The following is a 17,911-nucleotide window of genomic DNA, read 5'->3' as shown; positions in this document are numbered from 1 at the left end:
GATGACAGAGACAAGGATATTTGGAAAAGTAAACTAAAGATTTGCCTAAATCAATATGTAGATTGCCAATAAATTTTGATAATTGTTGCAAATCGAATTGCGAAAGAATTTTGTAGTCGAGAAACTGAGAAATATATTTCTTACTTTTATATGAATTTGGTATATTTCAGTATTTTTACGGTACATTAATTTGCATTTTTTAATCTGTTTTGCTTGGCAATATTTTGTAATATACTTCATATTTGGTATATTTTAGAAGTTTGTCGGTATATTGATTTGGTATATTTTAGTATTTTCAAAACGAATTGGGAAAGAATTTTGTAGTCGAGAGACTGAAATATAACATATAATATTTATCAACTTTAAAAGATATTTCCTCATCAATAATTTAAAATGTATTCGAACAAGCAAATAATTTTAATTAATTAGAAGCTTATTCTAATTCTAATTCCAAAATCAATATAGAATGAAATAGTCAAAGATTGTATTCCCTAAATTTCTAAATAAGCGATAGAAATGGGAATAATTAAAAGCAAACTTTTCCTATGATCTATATAGTTAAAGAATATATAAAATTTACAATTTAATAAGTGAACTTTGTCTAGAAAGTTATTCTTAAATCAATAAGTTGTGAAGAATTTAAAGAAAAGATAAAGTGATATAAATATTTATTTTTCCAAAAGATTTTCCTCAAACTTTAGGTTTAGTTTAGGACTTTGAATATTTGTCAGATTTTAAACTATTTCAGCAAGTAATATTCAAATAATTGCCAACATTTTGCTTGCGGATATTTTAAGTGACAATTCAACAAAAATATGGAATACAATCTGCATTAACGAGACATAGACACAAATCGCAGACAAACTGCGTGTGCCAGAAATCAAGGCAAAAGTTTATGAATAATGAACGTAAAAAAATGGAATGAAGAAAAAATTGAAGCAAAATAAAAAGTGGTAGGAAAAACTGAAGCAAAATGCGGAAATTGCAGCAATACAGCTGTTGTTGTTGTTGTTGTTGTTGTAGGTTCTGCTGTTGGCGTGTGAGAAACTCAAAGAGAAAGAGTGAGCGAGAGAGAGCGAGAGGGGAAGGGGGGAGAGCGGAAATGCCAATGAAATGCAAATTGCAGCTGATTTATGTCATAAATGGCAGCAAATGACGCGACAAAAGGAAGTCAAAACGACACAGCGTCAGGAGAGAGAAAGGTAGAGAGAGAGAGAGAGAGAGAGAGAGAGAGAGAGAGAGAGAGAGAGAGAGAGAGAGAGAGAGAGAGAGAGAGATTAATCGACTGTTGCCCCCGTCTGGGGCATGGCCTGTTGCAAGTGGGTCGCGGCAGTAATTTTTGCGCTGCGATTCATAAATGACGCGGTCGAAACTTAAACTAGGACAGAACAGAGAAAGAGAAAGTAGGAGGAAATATAATTAGGGGGGGAGAAAAATAAGAGAAGATCGAAAAGACGAACAGCGAGAGAGAAAGAGAGAATGCAGGTAGAGAGGAGGGCAGAAAGTATGACAAACAGACATTTAAAAAGAAGTGTATAAGTGACTGAGAAAGGGAATAAAATACAGAAAGGAGGAAAAAACAGAGATGGAGAAGAGTTATAAGGAGCAATAAAGAAGAAATTCACAAGGATAAATAAGGAAAAAGGAGAGAGAGAGAGTTAAATGAAAAGTTAGTTGGAAAGAGTGAACAGAGAAACAAGAGACGTAAAAGTGTGAAGTTAGGCCACGGGAGAAAAGTGAAGAAGGAAGCAGAGCAAGAGTAGGAAAGAAGCAAAGTAGAGAGAAGATAACAGGGAGAGAGACAAAGAAAGTGATTAAGAAATGAGAGAGAGAGAGAGAGGGCAAAAGAATATGGCAGAGAAAGATGTAGAGATGGGAATCGAAGAAAGTTGAGAAGAATGAAAAAGGAAGAGAGACAAGAGAGTAAAGAAGCAAAAAAGACGAGAAATGTTCAGCACAAAAAAAGAGAGAAAGTTAGTAGAGAGAGAGAGAGAGAGAGAGAGAGAGAGGAAAGAGAAAAAGAGAGAGATATCGGAGAAACGCACAAAGAGAGGCGCAAAGAGGAGAGAAAGTTAGAGAGAGCAGAGAAACGCACAAGAGAGTGGAGAGTGGAAAGAGAGGCGCAGAGCAGGAAGACAGACAGTTGGCGAAGTAGGAGAGAGAGAGAGACAGAAGAGAGTACAAATTGTGGTTGTTGTTATACCTCATCAGCAATGCGTTTGCCATCGCTTGCAGCAACCGTTGCCGCTGCAGTTGCAGTTGCAGTTGCCGGTGCAGCAGTAGCAACAACTGTGGTTGCTGGCGTCGTGGAGTGCGTGGAGAGAGCCAGCGAGGAGAGCGTTGTGTGGACCGTCGACGAGCTGGCATTGGAGAGCAGCGAGGCGCGCGAGGAGAGATGCGGGGGTGGCGGATAACGCGGCGGCGTCTTCACCATCTCAATGAAACTGTCTGGCACATCGACGGGCAACTCGCGATGCTTGCCCAGCAGCAATTGTTGCTGCTTCCCAGTTGTTGCTGTGGGCAACAGCAACAGTTGCTGCTGCTGCTGTTGTTGCTGTGGTTGCTGCTGCTCGTAGCCAGGTGGCGCCAGACTAAGATCATCGGGCACCGTTGAACTGTTGCTGCTGCTGCTGCTGGCGCTGGCAATGTGACTGCTGCTGTGGCTGCTGGTGTGCATTGAGCTGTTGCTGCTGTTCAAACTGTTGCTGTTGCTATTGCTGCTGCCATTATTGCTGCTGGTCGTCTGCTTGCTGCCGGTTGCCGCTGTGCTGCTGTTGTTGCTGTTGTTGTTGCTCACCGATTGCTGTTGCTGTTGCAAGTGGCGATAGGCAATCGTGCTCAGCGCATCGTCGAAACCACTCGACGCTGGCGAGCTGCTGCCTTTGCTGCTGCGTTGATAGATGCCATCGACAACACACAGCAGCTCATCGGACATGTTGCTGCCGTTGCCATTGCTGTTGTGGTTGTTGTTGCTGCTGGTACTGTTGGTGTTGCTGCCGCTGCTGTTGCTGTTGCCATTGCCAAAAGTTGCTGCTGCTTGCAACTTGTTGTTTGGCGTTTGCTGTTGCGCCGTTTGTGCTGCCACCAGCAACTGTTGCTGCTGTTGTGTTGTTGGTTGTGGTTGTGGTTGTTGTTGTTCGGTTTGCAATTGATTTTCATAGTTTTCGATTTGTTCCAATTTGAATTGTTGTTTTTGATTGTACATATTTTGTGTGGCGACATCGAGTGCAACAATGTTGTCGGTTGTAGTTGTTGTTGTTGTTGTGGTGGTGGTTGTTGTTGTTTTTGATGAATGTTGTTGTTGATGTTGTTGTTGTTCATGTTGATGTGAAGAATGATATGCAACAATTAACAATTTGTTAGCATGATCATTGTTAGTTTTAGTGGTGTTCTTGGTGGTGGTGGTGATTGAGGTGGTGTTGGTGGTGTGCTTGGTTTTGTGGTGTTTCTGTGTGAGTGGTTTTTTGGTTGAAATGATGCGGTGCAATTGTGTGTGATTGAGGTGAAGAAGAGAATGCAATGAGAGTGATGAGTGGTTGTTGTTGTGGTTGTTGTTGTGGTTGTTGTGAATGTTTTGTGGTTGTTGTTAGCTTAGTTATTTGGTTGTTAGTTGTGGTTAGTGGACTTTCGGTGTGTTGGCTATTGTTGGTTGGTTGTTTGGTTGCTTTGGCATTAAAAAAGGCTTATGCTTTGCTTACCTGTGGTGGACGGGGCGGCGGATATCTGGGTGGCGTCTTATTGCGAGCGATAAACGTATCTGGACAGTCGACGGCCATCTCGCGATGTGGACCTGAAAGAGCGAGAGAGAGCAGCAATCATTAGTTGTTGCTGTTAGCAATTGCTGGTTGCTGGTTGCTTGCTCACCGTTATCTTGATTCACCGACAGCATCGTCAGCATTTCCTGATCAATCTCCCTAATATCACTTGAGTGCGTGCGATAATGCTGCGACTGTTGTTGCTGCTGCTGCTGATGTTGCTGCTGCTGTTGCAGCGCCTGTTGCTGCTGCTGCTGTTGCTGTGCCTGTGACAGTTGCTGCTGCTGCTGCTGATGATGGAGGTGATGATGCTGACCGCTGATGTAATCATCCGGCAGACATGGCTTCAGATCATCACCATCAATGACCACAATACTTGAGCCGGAGCGACGGCGTGGCCTGAAAGATACGTGCAAATAAAATAAATGCCATCAATTAACATCAATCATCAATTACAGTTGCAGTTTTAATAGGTATAAAAAGAGAGCACAGTTATGCTTTTGTGACCCATAAAGTGTACCGCTTGAATAGCGGGAAATTATGCAATATGCCAGAATATTACTTGTATGATATTTATAAGCATTCAGCTATTCACTCTTAAAACACTGCCACCCAAAAAAAAAAAAATTATACGACCGATTGAAATTTAATTTTTTTTTCCACTTTTGACATTGTTTTGTTCATATTTGGTATATAGTTTAGTATTTCGTTGGTATATTTATTTGGCATATTATAGTATTTTCACGTGATATATTGAATATTATTTTTTTTTTGGTATATTTAAGTATTTTGTTGGTATATCAATTTGGTTTTTTTGAGTGTTTTATGGGATATTAATTCTTTTTCATTTTTCACTTTTTTTTGTTGGACAATTGTTTTAACACATTTCATTATTGGTATATTTCAGTATTTTGTTTGTATCTCAATTCGGTATATTGCAGTATTTTTACGATATTACTTAGATTTTACTACTTGTCAATTTAGTTCTATTCTATTTAAAGCAATTGTAAATAATACAAAATTCAAATGTAAATAAAAGTAATCAAAAACTTTGTTGCATTTTATCTAGAAACCAAAACTATAATTATATATAATATTAATCTTAAAATGTTGCAATTGCGTTCTACTCAATGTTAAATGTTCTTTTGCTAATAAGCGAACATTTTTGTGCAATTTGGAATGCAATTGAGTTCAATTGATTGTCAGCAATTAGCGTGTGGCAGTGAAAGGACTTCGAGAGAGGATAAAAGATGCACGATTGGGAGTGAAATTCCATTGGGGAAAGCGAAGCAGTCGACAAGATTTTCGTGGCAGACATCGATTTGTGCTGTCAATTAGCTGCTGTTGCCACTGTGCAACACAGACACACACACACACACACACACACACATATACACTCTGCCACAAGTTGCACGTCGTCGAGTTCGAGTGCGAAAGTCTGCTTGCAATATATAGATATAGTTTATGTTCAACTGTGTCCGGCAGCTGGAGCTGAGCTTTAATTCCCCAAAGTGAATCCGTTGCAACGCAGCCCACAGTATCCTTGAGATACTTGCCACACACACACACACACACACACAAGCATGAGTTGTAGTCGTAAATTTCATTACATTTTCATGCCACATTGACAGCTGCTGTCAAGTGTGCAATGGTCCAGCCAACAAATCGGCTCAGGTGCATTTACCGCGCGCTTCCCTCCCCACAGTTCCCCCTTTCTCCCTACACTCTCTATCTATCTTTTTGTGTGTGTGTGTGCGAAGGATTTGCCACAAAAGTTTGTGGCATGCTGGGGCTGCGGATGCCGTTGCCGTTGCGAATCTCTTGCCAGCGCAAAGTCATTGATTGCTCTTCTTATTACGAAAACTTGTCTTCTCCTCTCATCTCTCTTCCCTTCGTACCCCTCTTCTCTTGCCGCACATTGAGGCAACACACGCATGGCAGTTGCCATTTCTTCTTTATAGAGTGCGCGTAAAAATTACATTTTAATGTGAAGCGAAAATAACGCGCTTAACAACGATAAAATATGTGTGGAGGAAAATGCATTACAATTTTATCATTCTCTCTCTCGATGGGAAATTTGTTGGAAAATTGTTCGAATATTTCAATTCAATAAACATTTTATTACATTTGCAAAGCGTATGAAATATTTTTTTATTTAGAAATTGCAGAGATTTGAATTTAGTTCGAATTTTATTTTCTTTATTCCATATTCTATATAATTTTTGATTCTATATTCTATCATTCTATATTTGTATATTCAATATTCCCTATTTCATATTCTATATTAATGTTTCAATTCTTTAGAAATGATTTGAAATTGAATTAAAGAAATATAAAACAAATACTAAAACAACAATTGAATCAAGAAATAAGAAAGGATGCAAAATTATCAAACTATATATTTGTCTATACAGAACGTTGATTCCGGCAGAAATTTTAAGATTCAAAGAAATTTCAAGAAACATAAAATATATTAGGCTCGAATTCAATGAAAAACTACTAAAAGTTAGGCGACAAAAATACTGCAAATCGTATAAGATGTTCCCCAAATATGAATACAAGTTTTGAGTGGTTTTGCGACACTGTGCATCTAAGTTTTGTGAAACTTTCGGTGCTCGCTCTCGGTCTCGCTCTCTTCGTGTGTTCGCCAGGGGACAATTTGCGCCTTAATTTGTGCGACTTTTGGCTTAAAGGTTTTAGGCCCCTTTATGAGTGGCATTTGATGTGGCAGGTGTGTGAGGGCGTGTGGCATGGGGCATGGGGCACGCTAATTGCGAGATTGTGCAACAAACTCGGTGTGAATATTGTGACGGGGCCTAAAAGTATGCAACGCCAGAAGCAATTTCCAACGCACGCACAACAAATTGCCTTGGATGGCAAAACTGCAGTCAGCGGGGCCGGGGGCGGCAAGTGGGCAGTTGCTGCCACGGGGTGTTGCAAGCTAACCTTGTCAGCAACGTGACCGAACAGCAACGGCATCAGCATCAGCAACAGCATCAGCAACAGCAACTCGACTGTCAATGCTGATGTCGCTGTCAATGGCGTGTGGCACGTTTGTCTTTATTTATAGAGAGGCAACAAACAATAACGACAACAACAACAACAACAACGATGATGACAACAACAAGAACGAGAATGAGAACGTTGCTGTAGATGCATTAAAAAACCGATTTGCGGCAAATGCGCCAATGGCCAAGACAATTTAATTTGCGTAACAGCCGAAGGACGCAAGCTGGTCAAAAGGGACTCTGCCAATGAATGTGAATACAAATACAGATGCAAATGCGAATAGCAAACAGAAATGAGACGGGGGAAGATAAAGAGTGAGAGGCAAAGCTGCAGCAGCTGAATCATTTGTAAAACTTGATGCAGCGGCACGTAAGGAAATTATTGAAGGAGTTCGAACGGGAGAAAAGAGGCTGAAGAGAGGCATGGCTAATATTAGAAGAGAGTGGAGAATAAGAGGGGAAGGAGTGGGGGGCAAACAAAAGAAGCTGTTAAGCAATGCGAAATAGAGTGTTGGGAAAACTAAGATGTGGGAATCGGGAGAGGAATTATGAGCAAAGAGGATTACAGATGAATTAGGTAATGCATGAGCTGCAAAATGTGCATTAGAAGCGAATGGATTTAATGCGGCGTCTTAAGTGAGAAGTGGAAGGTAGTCAGGAAGTAGGAGTGTGTCGCTGAAAGGGAGTTAGACAGAAACCAGGAGAGGAGCCAAAAACAAAAGGAGCCAAAAATAAATAGGACAAGAAGTAGGGTAGCTTAAGAAGAGAAATTTGCAAAGGAAACAAAAGTAAAACCAAAACTAGGCACGGATAAGGAGAGGAATCTGGAAAGGAACTAAGAGAAGAAACAAAAGACAAACTAAAATAGGATATAAGACAGAAACCCGAAGAGGAACCAAAAGAACTGAGAAAAGACTCCGGAGAGGAATCAGGAAAGAAACCCATAGAGTAACCTAAAGAAGAACCAGGATAAAACTTACGATCTAAACTAGAAAAAAATCCAGCATAGAAAACAAAAGAGAAACCAGGAAAAAATAGAAGAGGGAGGTGAAAAGACACCAGAAAAGAATCAGGATAAAAAGAATCAAAAGAAATCACGATAGGATTTAGGATAGGAACTTGGAGAAATCCCCGGAAAAACCTGGCAAAAAAAAAGCAGAGGAAGAGGAACATGAAGAGACACCAAAAGAGGAACCAAGAACAGTAAGCAAGCGGAACACCAAGAACCAAAACATCCTACTCTAAATTGGAGCGAGGACAACGCAAAAGTGGGTATGAGGAGCAGCGGATAGCGACAAAAACGTTGCGATAAATGAATTAAAATGCCTTTGGCGTTGACGTGAAGTGCATGTGTATGGGAATGGAGGGTGCAAATGGGAACAGCGAGCAACAGACGAACTACGCTCGAGAAGGGAGCCTAAGGACCAAGAACCAAGGATAATAATAACAGCGGACCTGAACAGCTGGCGAGGCTCAAATGAGCGCTTAACCCCAACAAAATGTGCTTCATTCGCGAGGTCAACTCGATATTTTGGCACCGACGATATCACAAAGCAAACAATTTGCTGTAGCAGGCAGCTATGAGTGCCATAGCAAGCAGGCTGCCTGCAGTTATTAAAGTTGCGTTTGCTTTTTAAAGATTTCAACTTGATGTTCTTGGTCAAAAAGCTTAACCAAACTTATATCTCACTTGAACTAAAAAAGAATTTGAGTAACTTTCAATATAATATAATATATATAAGCAGCTACGAGTGTCATAGCAAGCAGCTGTTTGCTTTTCAATGATTTCAACTTAATGTTCTTGGTAAGGAAGTTAAACCAAACCTACTTCTCACTTGAACTAAACTTTTAATATAATATTATTGAACGTGACGTATTCTTTTAGCTTGTATTTTTGTCATAGCAAACAGCTACGAGTGTCATAGCAAGTAGATACGATTGTCATAGCAAACAGCTATAAAAGTGGCATATCTACTTTAACGATTTTCGTTTAAAGAGTTTACCACAAACTTATTGCAAACTTGAGATTTAGAAATGTGCGAGTAACTTCTAATATAAGATTATGCAATGTCAAACAAGTTTGCTGAAGGCAGTACTATCTTTTAGCTTGTAGCACGCACAAATTGAGAGATCACACCTCGCTTGTCGCTGTCTGTCTGTCCGTCTGCCTGTTTGGCAGTGTGGCTGGTCATCAATAACCCCAAAGAGCTCAGCACAATTGTGCTAAATGTGGCAGTGGCAAAGTGGAAACGGAATCGATATCAAAATGGGGCAGGAGAAGCAGCCTCGTTTGTCGCTGTCGCTGTCAAGTGAGCATCGCTCTCTCTCTCTCTCTCTCTCCCACTCTTTCTCTTTCGTTCTGTTTAGTATCGAAAATAGGTCTTAAAAATGATGAAGGCATTTGCCAAACAAGGGACAGAAAGATTAAAAGCGGCAAATGGACAAGGCGGAAGTAGAGAGTGAGGGAGATGGAGATGGAGTGGCAATCAAAGCATGACACAAACATATGGCACAAATTGCTCAGATGAATTTTGCATTTCTCCCCCCCAGATTAGGGGCGTGGTGGGCGTGGCGGAAGGGGAAAAGTGCTGTTCAACTGTCCATGCGTTTGTCATATCATAAAGTGGACAGTCGACACACAAACGCATTGTTGTTGTTGCTGTTGTTGCTGGCATTGTTTAGTTGCCGTTGCATGCCACATGCTAATTGTTAATAGCCAGGCCAACGAGCGAGCGAGTTGAGTGTGTGTGCTGATAAGAGCAACGTTGTGGCAAACGAGGGGGTAGAGTGAGGCGGCAGTCATCCAGAGAGACAGACGACACACCCAGCTAGAGCAACTTGTGGCAACTTGTGCTCGCTTCATGCCTCAGCGCATTGCGCACCTGTGGCCGCCACTGCTGCTGTTGTTGCTGTTGTTGCTGCTACAATCCTGGCAACAAGTGGCCAAGCTGCTGCTGCTGCTGCTGCTGCTCTCGAACAGACGCAGACCGGAAGAGGCTTATTTGCGGACAGCGGAAGTTGTTGTTGTCCATTGTCCGTCCCCTTCCTAACTTCTTCACTCTCAGCTCTCAGTTCTCAGCTCGCAGCTGAGTGAGTCATTGGGTTAAGCAATTGGAGCAAACCACAGAAATGTCGGGCCCCTAACTTCATCTCGCATCTCAGGTAAAATATCTCAGACTCTCTCGGCTCGGCTCGACTGCTGTGTTTTGGCCACGTTGCTGCGGCATTTGGTCAGACACCCACAACAATTTGCAAACTAAAGCAAGATGAATGCCGCCGCTTATGAATTGTGCCACCAAATAATCTATGTCTTCCCTCCCTCCCCCCCGCCTCAGGCATTTGCTTGCCACACACACACACACACACACACACACACACACACACACACACACACACACACACACACACACACACACACACACACACACACACACACACACACACACACACACACACACACACACACACACACACACACACAAAGAGAGCGTTGAGCATGCGAGTTGATTCCTCTACATCATAATTAACAGTTGCGGCTTTGCCACAGTTGTGGAGAGCGCGCGCAACGTTGCCAAATGCACTTTAAGCCATATTTGGAGCAAGCCAAAAGCCAAGCTAATTAATAGAGCAAACAATTTTGGCAGCTGTCCTCAGTCCTCGCATTCCTGCACACACAAGTGCCGCTCAATGGCTAATCAAATGCCAGCAGTAGTAGGTCACATCATTACTCTCTCTCTCTCTCTCTCTCTGCTTTTCTGTGCTAATTTAAGCCAATCCATCAGTTGATTAAAGCAGGCAGCTCAAAATGAACGGATTTTAGCACTTCAGTGACGAAAACAAGTAACAAAGTTACAGTCGAATCGAGTCTACAAAATAACACCATCAAAGAAGTATACCAAACAAATACTAAAAAAAACCAAAGGCTATATTTGTTGTGTCGATAAAGGCGCACATTCAAAATATACCATATTCTGAAAACATACTAAATTCATCTAACGCAAAAATACTAGGAAATACCGAAGGCCATATACATATGTTATATCGGTAAGATAGTACGTTTAAAATATGCAATATTGTAAAGAAATACCACATTTATATACCGCAAAAATACCGCAGCCTATATATGTTATATCGATATACTACTATATTCAAAATATACCATATTCTGAAATTATACCAAATAATACCTTAAATCTGATATACTAAACAGTAACTTAAAAAAGAACAAAATTATTATAACTAACCAAAAAGAAAAGCTTTGAATTTGTAATATGTATATAGAATTAGAAATAATACACTACTTGAGGAAGGAACAATTTAATGAAACCCACAGAAATTGTGAATTTGTTGAATAGAGCAGAAATAATATAAGTAACTGGGATTCAAAAAGACTGCATCAAACTAGTAAGCAAACAATTTGGAATTCAGCAGCAAGCAGAAGCTTAATGAAAGATGCCTCAAAAAACATTTGTTAAATACTCTTCGTATATAAGATATATAATGAAAGCATTTTGCAGTAATTTGCGCATCTTCGAACACGCAAGAGCTTTGGAATTACTCAGAAAATGTTTGCGAGATTAAATGAATTAAGTACGAGGACGACGACGACTCTGACTCTGAGTATTTGCTTTCAATTGAGACTCAGACTCAGACTCATCGTCGTCGACGTCGTCGTAGTTTGCTTTAAACAAAGCACTTTCAATAGTCAACCGAATTCTTTGAAAATATCCAGAGAGCTCCGAGCCTTTGTGACGCACTTCCATCGTGTTTTTTTCTGGTCTGGTTGCATTTCCAAGTAATAAAATTAAAAAAAAAAACTACTTTGATGCGAATCCAGTCGTTGGATAGTGCTTAACGCAACTCTCTTGGCTTTGTTATTGCAGCAGAAAAAGCTCTTCAGGTAAATATTGCACAGTTATTTATATACGTAAGTACAGTATATATACATATGTATTCTATATATAGTATATTGTGTGGTATATAGTATATACCAGTTAAAGCCACTTGCAACCGAGTTTAATTACTGGAAAAGCCATAAGCCATTGTGAATGGCAACCGAAAAAGAGGCAACTAAATGGGCAAATGCGAAATGGGAAAATGCTAAAAGGAAATTGTGATGGGAAACTCGGTAAAGAGGGGTGGGAGGGGGCAGCAATATCAATGCCGCTCAATTGCCTGCCCAATCGAGAGACTCTGCCTCACGCCTCGCCTCGGCTCCGTCTTGAGTGTCGAATGTGTTGCAACCGATTAAGTTTTCCATAAACTCTCGAACGCCAACTCACGCAAATTTCTTGAGAATTAATTAAAAGCTAAACACAAACAAAAGCCAAGGAGGAGGGAGTGAAGAGGGGAGAGTGTTAACACCTGATATACACAGACACTCCAATTTCCTCGACTCTTTTGCAATTGCAGAAATTTCATTTGATTTCTGGTGAGGAGTTTTTTCGTGTGGTTTCCCCCAAAAGCTTAAGTGAGTCACTCAAAGGCGTGTCTCGGCCCACAAACGATGCAATTAAAGTACAGTTCAATTTTCCCCAGTTTCTCGATTTGAGAAATTGAAATTGGAATGCAGCTTAATTGATTGCCAACAGCCCCCAAAAGACGGCAGCTTCTCTCTATGTCTAGCACTTTCTCTCCTTCTCCTTCTCCTTCTCACTCTCTCTATCTTCATATCTCTCTCTCTCTCAAGTGTTGGTTTTGTGGTCAAGCCCCAAAGGGCCGCCTTCGTCATCAGACAAGTCAATGGCAATGGCAAATGCTGCCAGCAATTGAAGCAAGCAAAAATCGCCCGTGTTCCATTCCACACTGTTTCAATTTCTTTTGACGTTTTTGTTTGCTGCTTTTTGTGGCAGCAATTGATGCGCAAAATCTTTGTTTGCCAACTGCAAATTATTAATATTGCAATTTCGCCCTCGGCCAACACAATTTCTCTTGCTCTCTCGCTCTCTTGCTCTGGCTCTTGCTATCTCACTCTCAATGCATTTTTAATGTCACACAAGTGATGCGAAAAATCATTTTTATTGCAAACATTTTAATATTGTATTTGTTGACTCACTTAAATTACTTTCATTCACTGTATATTTTTAAATAGATTTTCAAGAATAAGTTACGAAAAGTTAGAAACACATTCTTTAAGAAACATGTTCCAATTCCTTTTTAAATATTTTACCTACTCAGCATCCATATAAAATATATTTATTACTTCTTTTGCAATATACTTTTTCCTTTGCCTCCACATATGTGAAATAAGTAATGAAAAGTTCATAACTTTATCGTCAACAAATTCATTGACAAACATGAAAAGCGTTCCAACTCATTTTTATTGCTATCTGCTAAGAACTCCCTAAAAGACAGTAGCTTTCTTCCTAATAAGAGTGTTCCACTTCCATTTCATTCCCATATACTCAGTAATAGTATTTTTTTTAACACATATGAAACAAGTCAACTACTTTGTTCAAGAAACCAAACATTTAAAATGTTCTAATTCTAATTCCATTATATTCCTATCTACTCAGATCTCTCACCTCTCTCTTTTTTTTGGTACTGTAATAATCTTTGTCACGATTTCCTTTATAAGAAGAGTGTTTCAGTTCCATTTCATTCCCATTTACTCAGAATTGTACACCAAATACATTTATAACTTTCTTACTTTTCCAATGCTGTAGTTTTCCTTAAACGCAAAGTCAACAACTTTCTTCAATAAACATTCAAAAGTGTTTCTATTCCTTTACATTCCCATGCTGTAAAGCTCTTGTAACGGCCTGCGACATTCTGCTATTGAATTTACATTACAATCAAAGTTTTTTTCATGTCCATGCGTCACCTTTCTCTTCTCATCTCGATTCACTGCATCTCAACTCACTTTATGCAGATCTCTAATCGATATCAATCAAATGCACATAGCAAGTTGTCATCTCTCTCTCTCCTCTCTCTCTCTCTCTCTCTATCTCGCTATCTATGCACTTGAGGCAACTTTCGTCGCATGCGAGTGAACAAACGAACGCATACAAAGTCAATGTTCATGTTTTGCCACACAATCGACACACAATCTAAGGTTTTCGGTCTCTCTAAATGACTCGACACATCGTCCAATTTCCTGGCTGCGGTCAGCTGCAGCAATACAACAACAACAGCAACAACAACAACAAGAACGACAACAACAACAATTTCATGACTCCATCGCGCAACGAGTCAGTCTTCCATCTGTATCTCTATCTTCGCCTCAATCCCCAGCGTTCGCCCTCGCTCATGTTTTCTCCCTTTTTCCATTTGGCTCACAGGTGAATCAATCAGGCAACTGACGTTAACACGCGTCTCCGGAGGCACGAATCACGCATTGCCCATCACGTACACACACACACCCATACACACACATACCAAACTCACACATACATCCGATGCTGTGGTTTCGGTTACGGTTATGGCACTAAAATATGCTCCGTAAAATTTTGCGGCAGGTACGAAAGATAGTTTCTGAGGCCTTTTGCTATGCTAGTTATGGCATCTCTCTCTCTCTCTCTCACACTTTTCGAAGTATTCTTCCTGCCTCTCTGACCCTTTTTATTACCATTCTCCATCCATCCTCTTTCATTCTTAACTATTCAAAAATAAATAGGGTATCTTAATAACCTTATGAAAATAAGTAAGTTTCCGAATTTTCAATTATAAACTAACAATTTATAATTATCTAATGGTATAACTAAAATATTTCTATAGGTATATTTCATACATATGGTAAACCTAAAGTTTATATGTCCCTGTTTAAATGAATTCTCAAATTTTGACAACTTCAATAGCAAAGATTATTTTCTAATCTTTCATATTGTGCATCATGCTATACATTATCTTATTAAAATCCTTAAGAATCCTTTAAAATCCACTTGCTTTGGTCACACTAAATCAATTCTTCCCGGTATCTCGCCGTCGAGCTTACTCACTTAACCGTTTCGACTTGTTTCTTTGCCATTTGCCACACACCGAAAATTGGCTAGAAAACTGTGCGAGTTTTCATCATCAGCAGCAGCAGCTGGGCTGCTTTTCCACCTGAGCTGTGTACTCTGCAGATGTGTAATGTGACCAGATCTGTTTTGTGGAATGTGCGGAATTATGGGCCAATCATTTGTCTGCGCCGTTTATGTAACTGACTGCACTTCATTTATGTGCGGCGCACACAGCCCACGAAATATTTGTATTCGTAATGACAGTTGTCGTGTTTTGCATACGAAATGCGCGACGTCTATCTTTGAGATACATTATGCATGTGTTTGTGTGTGTGTATGTGTTAGATATACTCACACACACACACAGACAACAATAGTGCTGATTATCAAGAACGAAACGAAACGAAACGAGGCGAGGCAAGGCAAGTTGAGCTACCTATCTGCAGCTGTGTATCTTTGAGGCAGGGTATCAATGTATCTTTGAAAAGTTTAAATGTATCTCAATATTATTAAATGTATTGTAGCTATGCATTCCTTATATGTATACAGTAACTATTTGCATCTTTCCTATGTTTAAATCTATCTTTTTATAAGTTTAAATATATTTTTTCTGTAGCTATGCATTCCTTAGGTGTTTAAGCGACTCCTTTAAATGACTAAGTATCTTTATATGTATAACCTTTGTATTTCGAAATATGAAAAAGTATCATTTCTATCTATATATTTTTATAAATGAAAATTTAACTAAAAATTAATATCTTTGTATATTTAAATGTATCTATATATCTTTAAGTGACTCCAAGTATCTTTCTATGTATAAGTATCTAGCTATCAAACGTCTATATGTCTTTGTATAAAGAAATATGAAAAAGTATCGTTTCTATCTTTATATATTAATAAGTAGAAATGTATCTAAGATTGAATCTCTTTGAATGTTTAAATGTATCTATATATCTTTTATGTGTTCAAATGTTTTCAACTATCATTTATATGTATAAATATGTATGTATTCTATGCATCTTTTGCATTTACTTAGTTGTTTGTTTGCTGCTCAAATAAAGAGACGAAAAAGCTGCACAAGTTTTGTGCATTTGCCCACACACACACACACACACATACACCCATCACATACATACAAGTATTTACTTAAGTTTAAGAATATATTGTTGCATGCAACATAAGCGGCAGAGTCGCTTTGCTGTTGCAGTGGCATGTTGCATGGTCTCTCACCATTGTTTCAAGATGCGCATTTTGCGGCTATTTGTTGTCTTCCTCTCCTTCCGCTCCTTCTGCTGCTGCTTCCTCTTCTTCGCTTTGTAGTTGCAGATGTTCTGTTTTGTTTTCCTTTGTTTTTTTTTTTTTTTGCTTTATTTATTTGCTTGTTTTCCTTGCCGTATCCTGGCACATTTCAGCTATTTGCTAGCACTATTAAAACACACACACACACAAGCAGAGTTGCAAATGGAAATTCACGTTAAAAAAAATACATACAAACAAAAAAAAAAAAAACTCGAAAGCTGCGCATGCGCAATTCGAAACGTCGACTAACAACAACAACAACAACTGATTGCATGCGCTGCTCTCGTTGTTGTTGTTGTTGTTTATTGACCAAAGTATTAATTACGACAGCGGCAGCAGCAACAACAACAACAACAACAACAACGATGCCGTACAGTTAAAAAGTTGCTTGACCAATTTCTCAGCACTTTCGAAAGAAATTTTTCGCTGTTGCAGTTGTTGCTTTTATCGCTGCTGCAACAATAACAACAACAATACCAACAACAACAACTGACGTTGCATGTTGACCAGACATACACACACATTCACACCTGCAGCGCGCATAGTTTTTGCCACTTGCACATTTCAATTTCAACAACAAAAAAAACAACAAGAGATACGTGCGATCTGGCAACGCTGCGAATAGCAAAAAGTGCAGTTTAGTAGCAGAAAACGTAGTAGACAAAATCTTGTTGTTGTTTAGACTTTTAATTGCAATTTAATTCGCACAAACAAAAAAATATATATTAAACACACACACATTGTTATTTGTTTTTGCCGGTTACATGTGCTCCGTAGTTGTTGTGGTTGTTATTTGCTGCTTTAGATTCACTTTGCACGAGACGCGCGACAACAAAAGGAATAACCGTTTTTACCTCTCTCTGCGAACAAAGTCAGCCATAGACTGAACAACTAAAACGGCGACTGCGACTGCGAGCTGAGCTGAGCACACAAAACGAAACGTTGGCTCAAGCGCAGAGAGACCACGAGAGTCGGAGAGTGAGAGAGCTACCTTTGAGAGAGCGCACGCCAAGTGCACAGCACATGGAAAGAGAGCACACATAACAAGCAGCAGTGAGGTGAGAGAGAGTGGATATGGTGGTGATTGTTGTTGTACCTGCCGTGGGCAGCGCAGCGCAAGTGCAGCACACTCAAAACGCACTCAAAGGCAAGGATACACACACACACATACACTTGGACACATGCACAAGTACTCGCACTCTTGGCGACATGAGAGGCTCACAAACAACAACAACATTGGCTTTGGCTTTGGCAAATTGCAGCGCAAGCAGCATAGGCTAAAGCGAGATAGCGCTCCATGCACTGCACAAGGAATGGGAATGCCAACAAAAGCAAACATAAAGTAGAAGCAGAGCAAGCAAGCAGTGACTGCGACGCCGGCAGCAAAGGCAGCCAGGTATGTACATACATACATACAAACATAGTTATGTTATGCTTGTGTGTTTGAGTATGTCTATATGTAGTTAAGCCTGTTGTTAATGCCTGGCAGCATACAAAAGAACAAAAGGTGTGTGTACCGTCTTGCTGCGCATGTGAGTGTGCGTGTGTCGGTGTATGTGTGCGTGACTCAACAGTCAGCTATGTATGCTGCGACTGCGGCCGTTGCCCAAAGGTAGCAGAAGAGCAATAGCAACAACAACTGGGGCTGCTTGGCGCGCGCAGCTCCAAAGGCAGCCACAGAGATGCCCAAAACAGATATACACACACACACACACACGCACGTTTGTGCTTGTAGTGGTGGCTGTTATTAGCCTGTGACGTGAGAGAACGAAAAAAAAAGAGCGTGAGACGCAGAGAGCGAACGAATGTGCGGCACAGGTAAGAAAAATAATTAACGCATTGTGCTGCGTTTTTCTATGCTAAAGAATCACAATCACACACCGACACACGCACACACATAAGCTTAAGC

The 17,911-nt window shown here is 40.0% G+C and overlaps 1 protein-coding gene across 1 annotated transcript in view; it reads right to left on the bottom strand.

Annotated features, from left to right (window-relative positions):
* The window catches only part of LOC133847702 (uncharacterized), a 91,444-nt gene that overhangs the window by 19,542 nt on the left and 53,991 nt on the right, over positions 1 to 17,911 (bottom strand). The window contains 3 exon segments of the mRNA XM_062282880.1: positions 2,204 to 3,448; positions 3,699 to 3,790; positions 3,865 to 4,154. Coding sequence (XP_062138864.1) covers positions 2,204 to 3,448; positions 3,699 to 3,790; positions 3,865 to 4,154 — 1,627 coding nt within the window.

The sequence above is a fragment of the Drosophila sulfurigaster genome, chromosome X (assembly GCF_023558435.1).
Source record: "Drosophila sulfurigaster albostrigata strain 15112-1811.04 chromosome X, ASM2355843v2, whole genome shotgun sequence".
NCBI classification, from domain to species: Eukaryota; Metazoa; Arthropoda; class Insecta; order Diptera; family Drosophilidae; genus Drosophila; species Drosophila sulfurigaster.
Note: the sequence above shows the minus strand (reverse complement) of the source record. Positions and strands in the feature narration are given on the sequence as shown.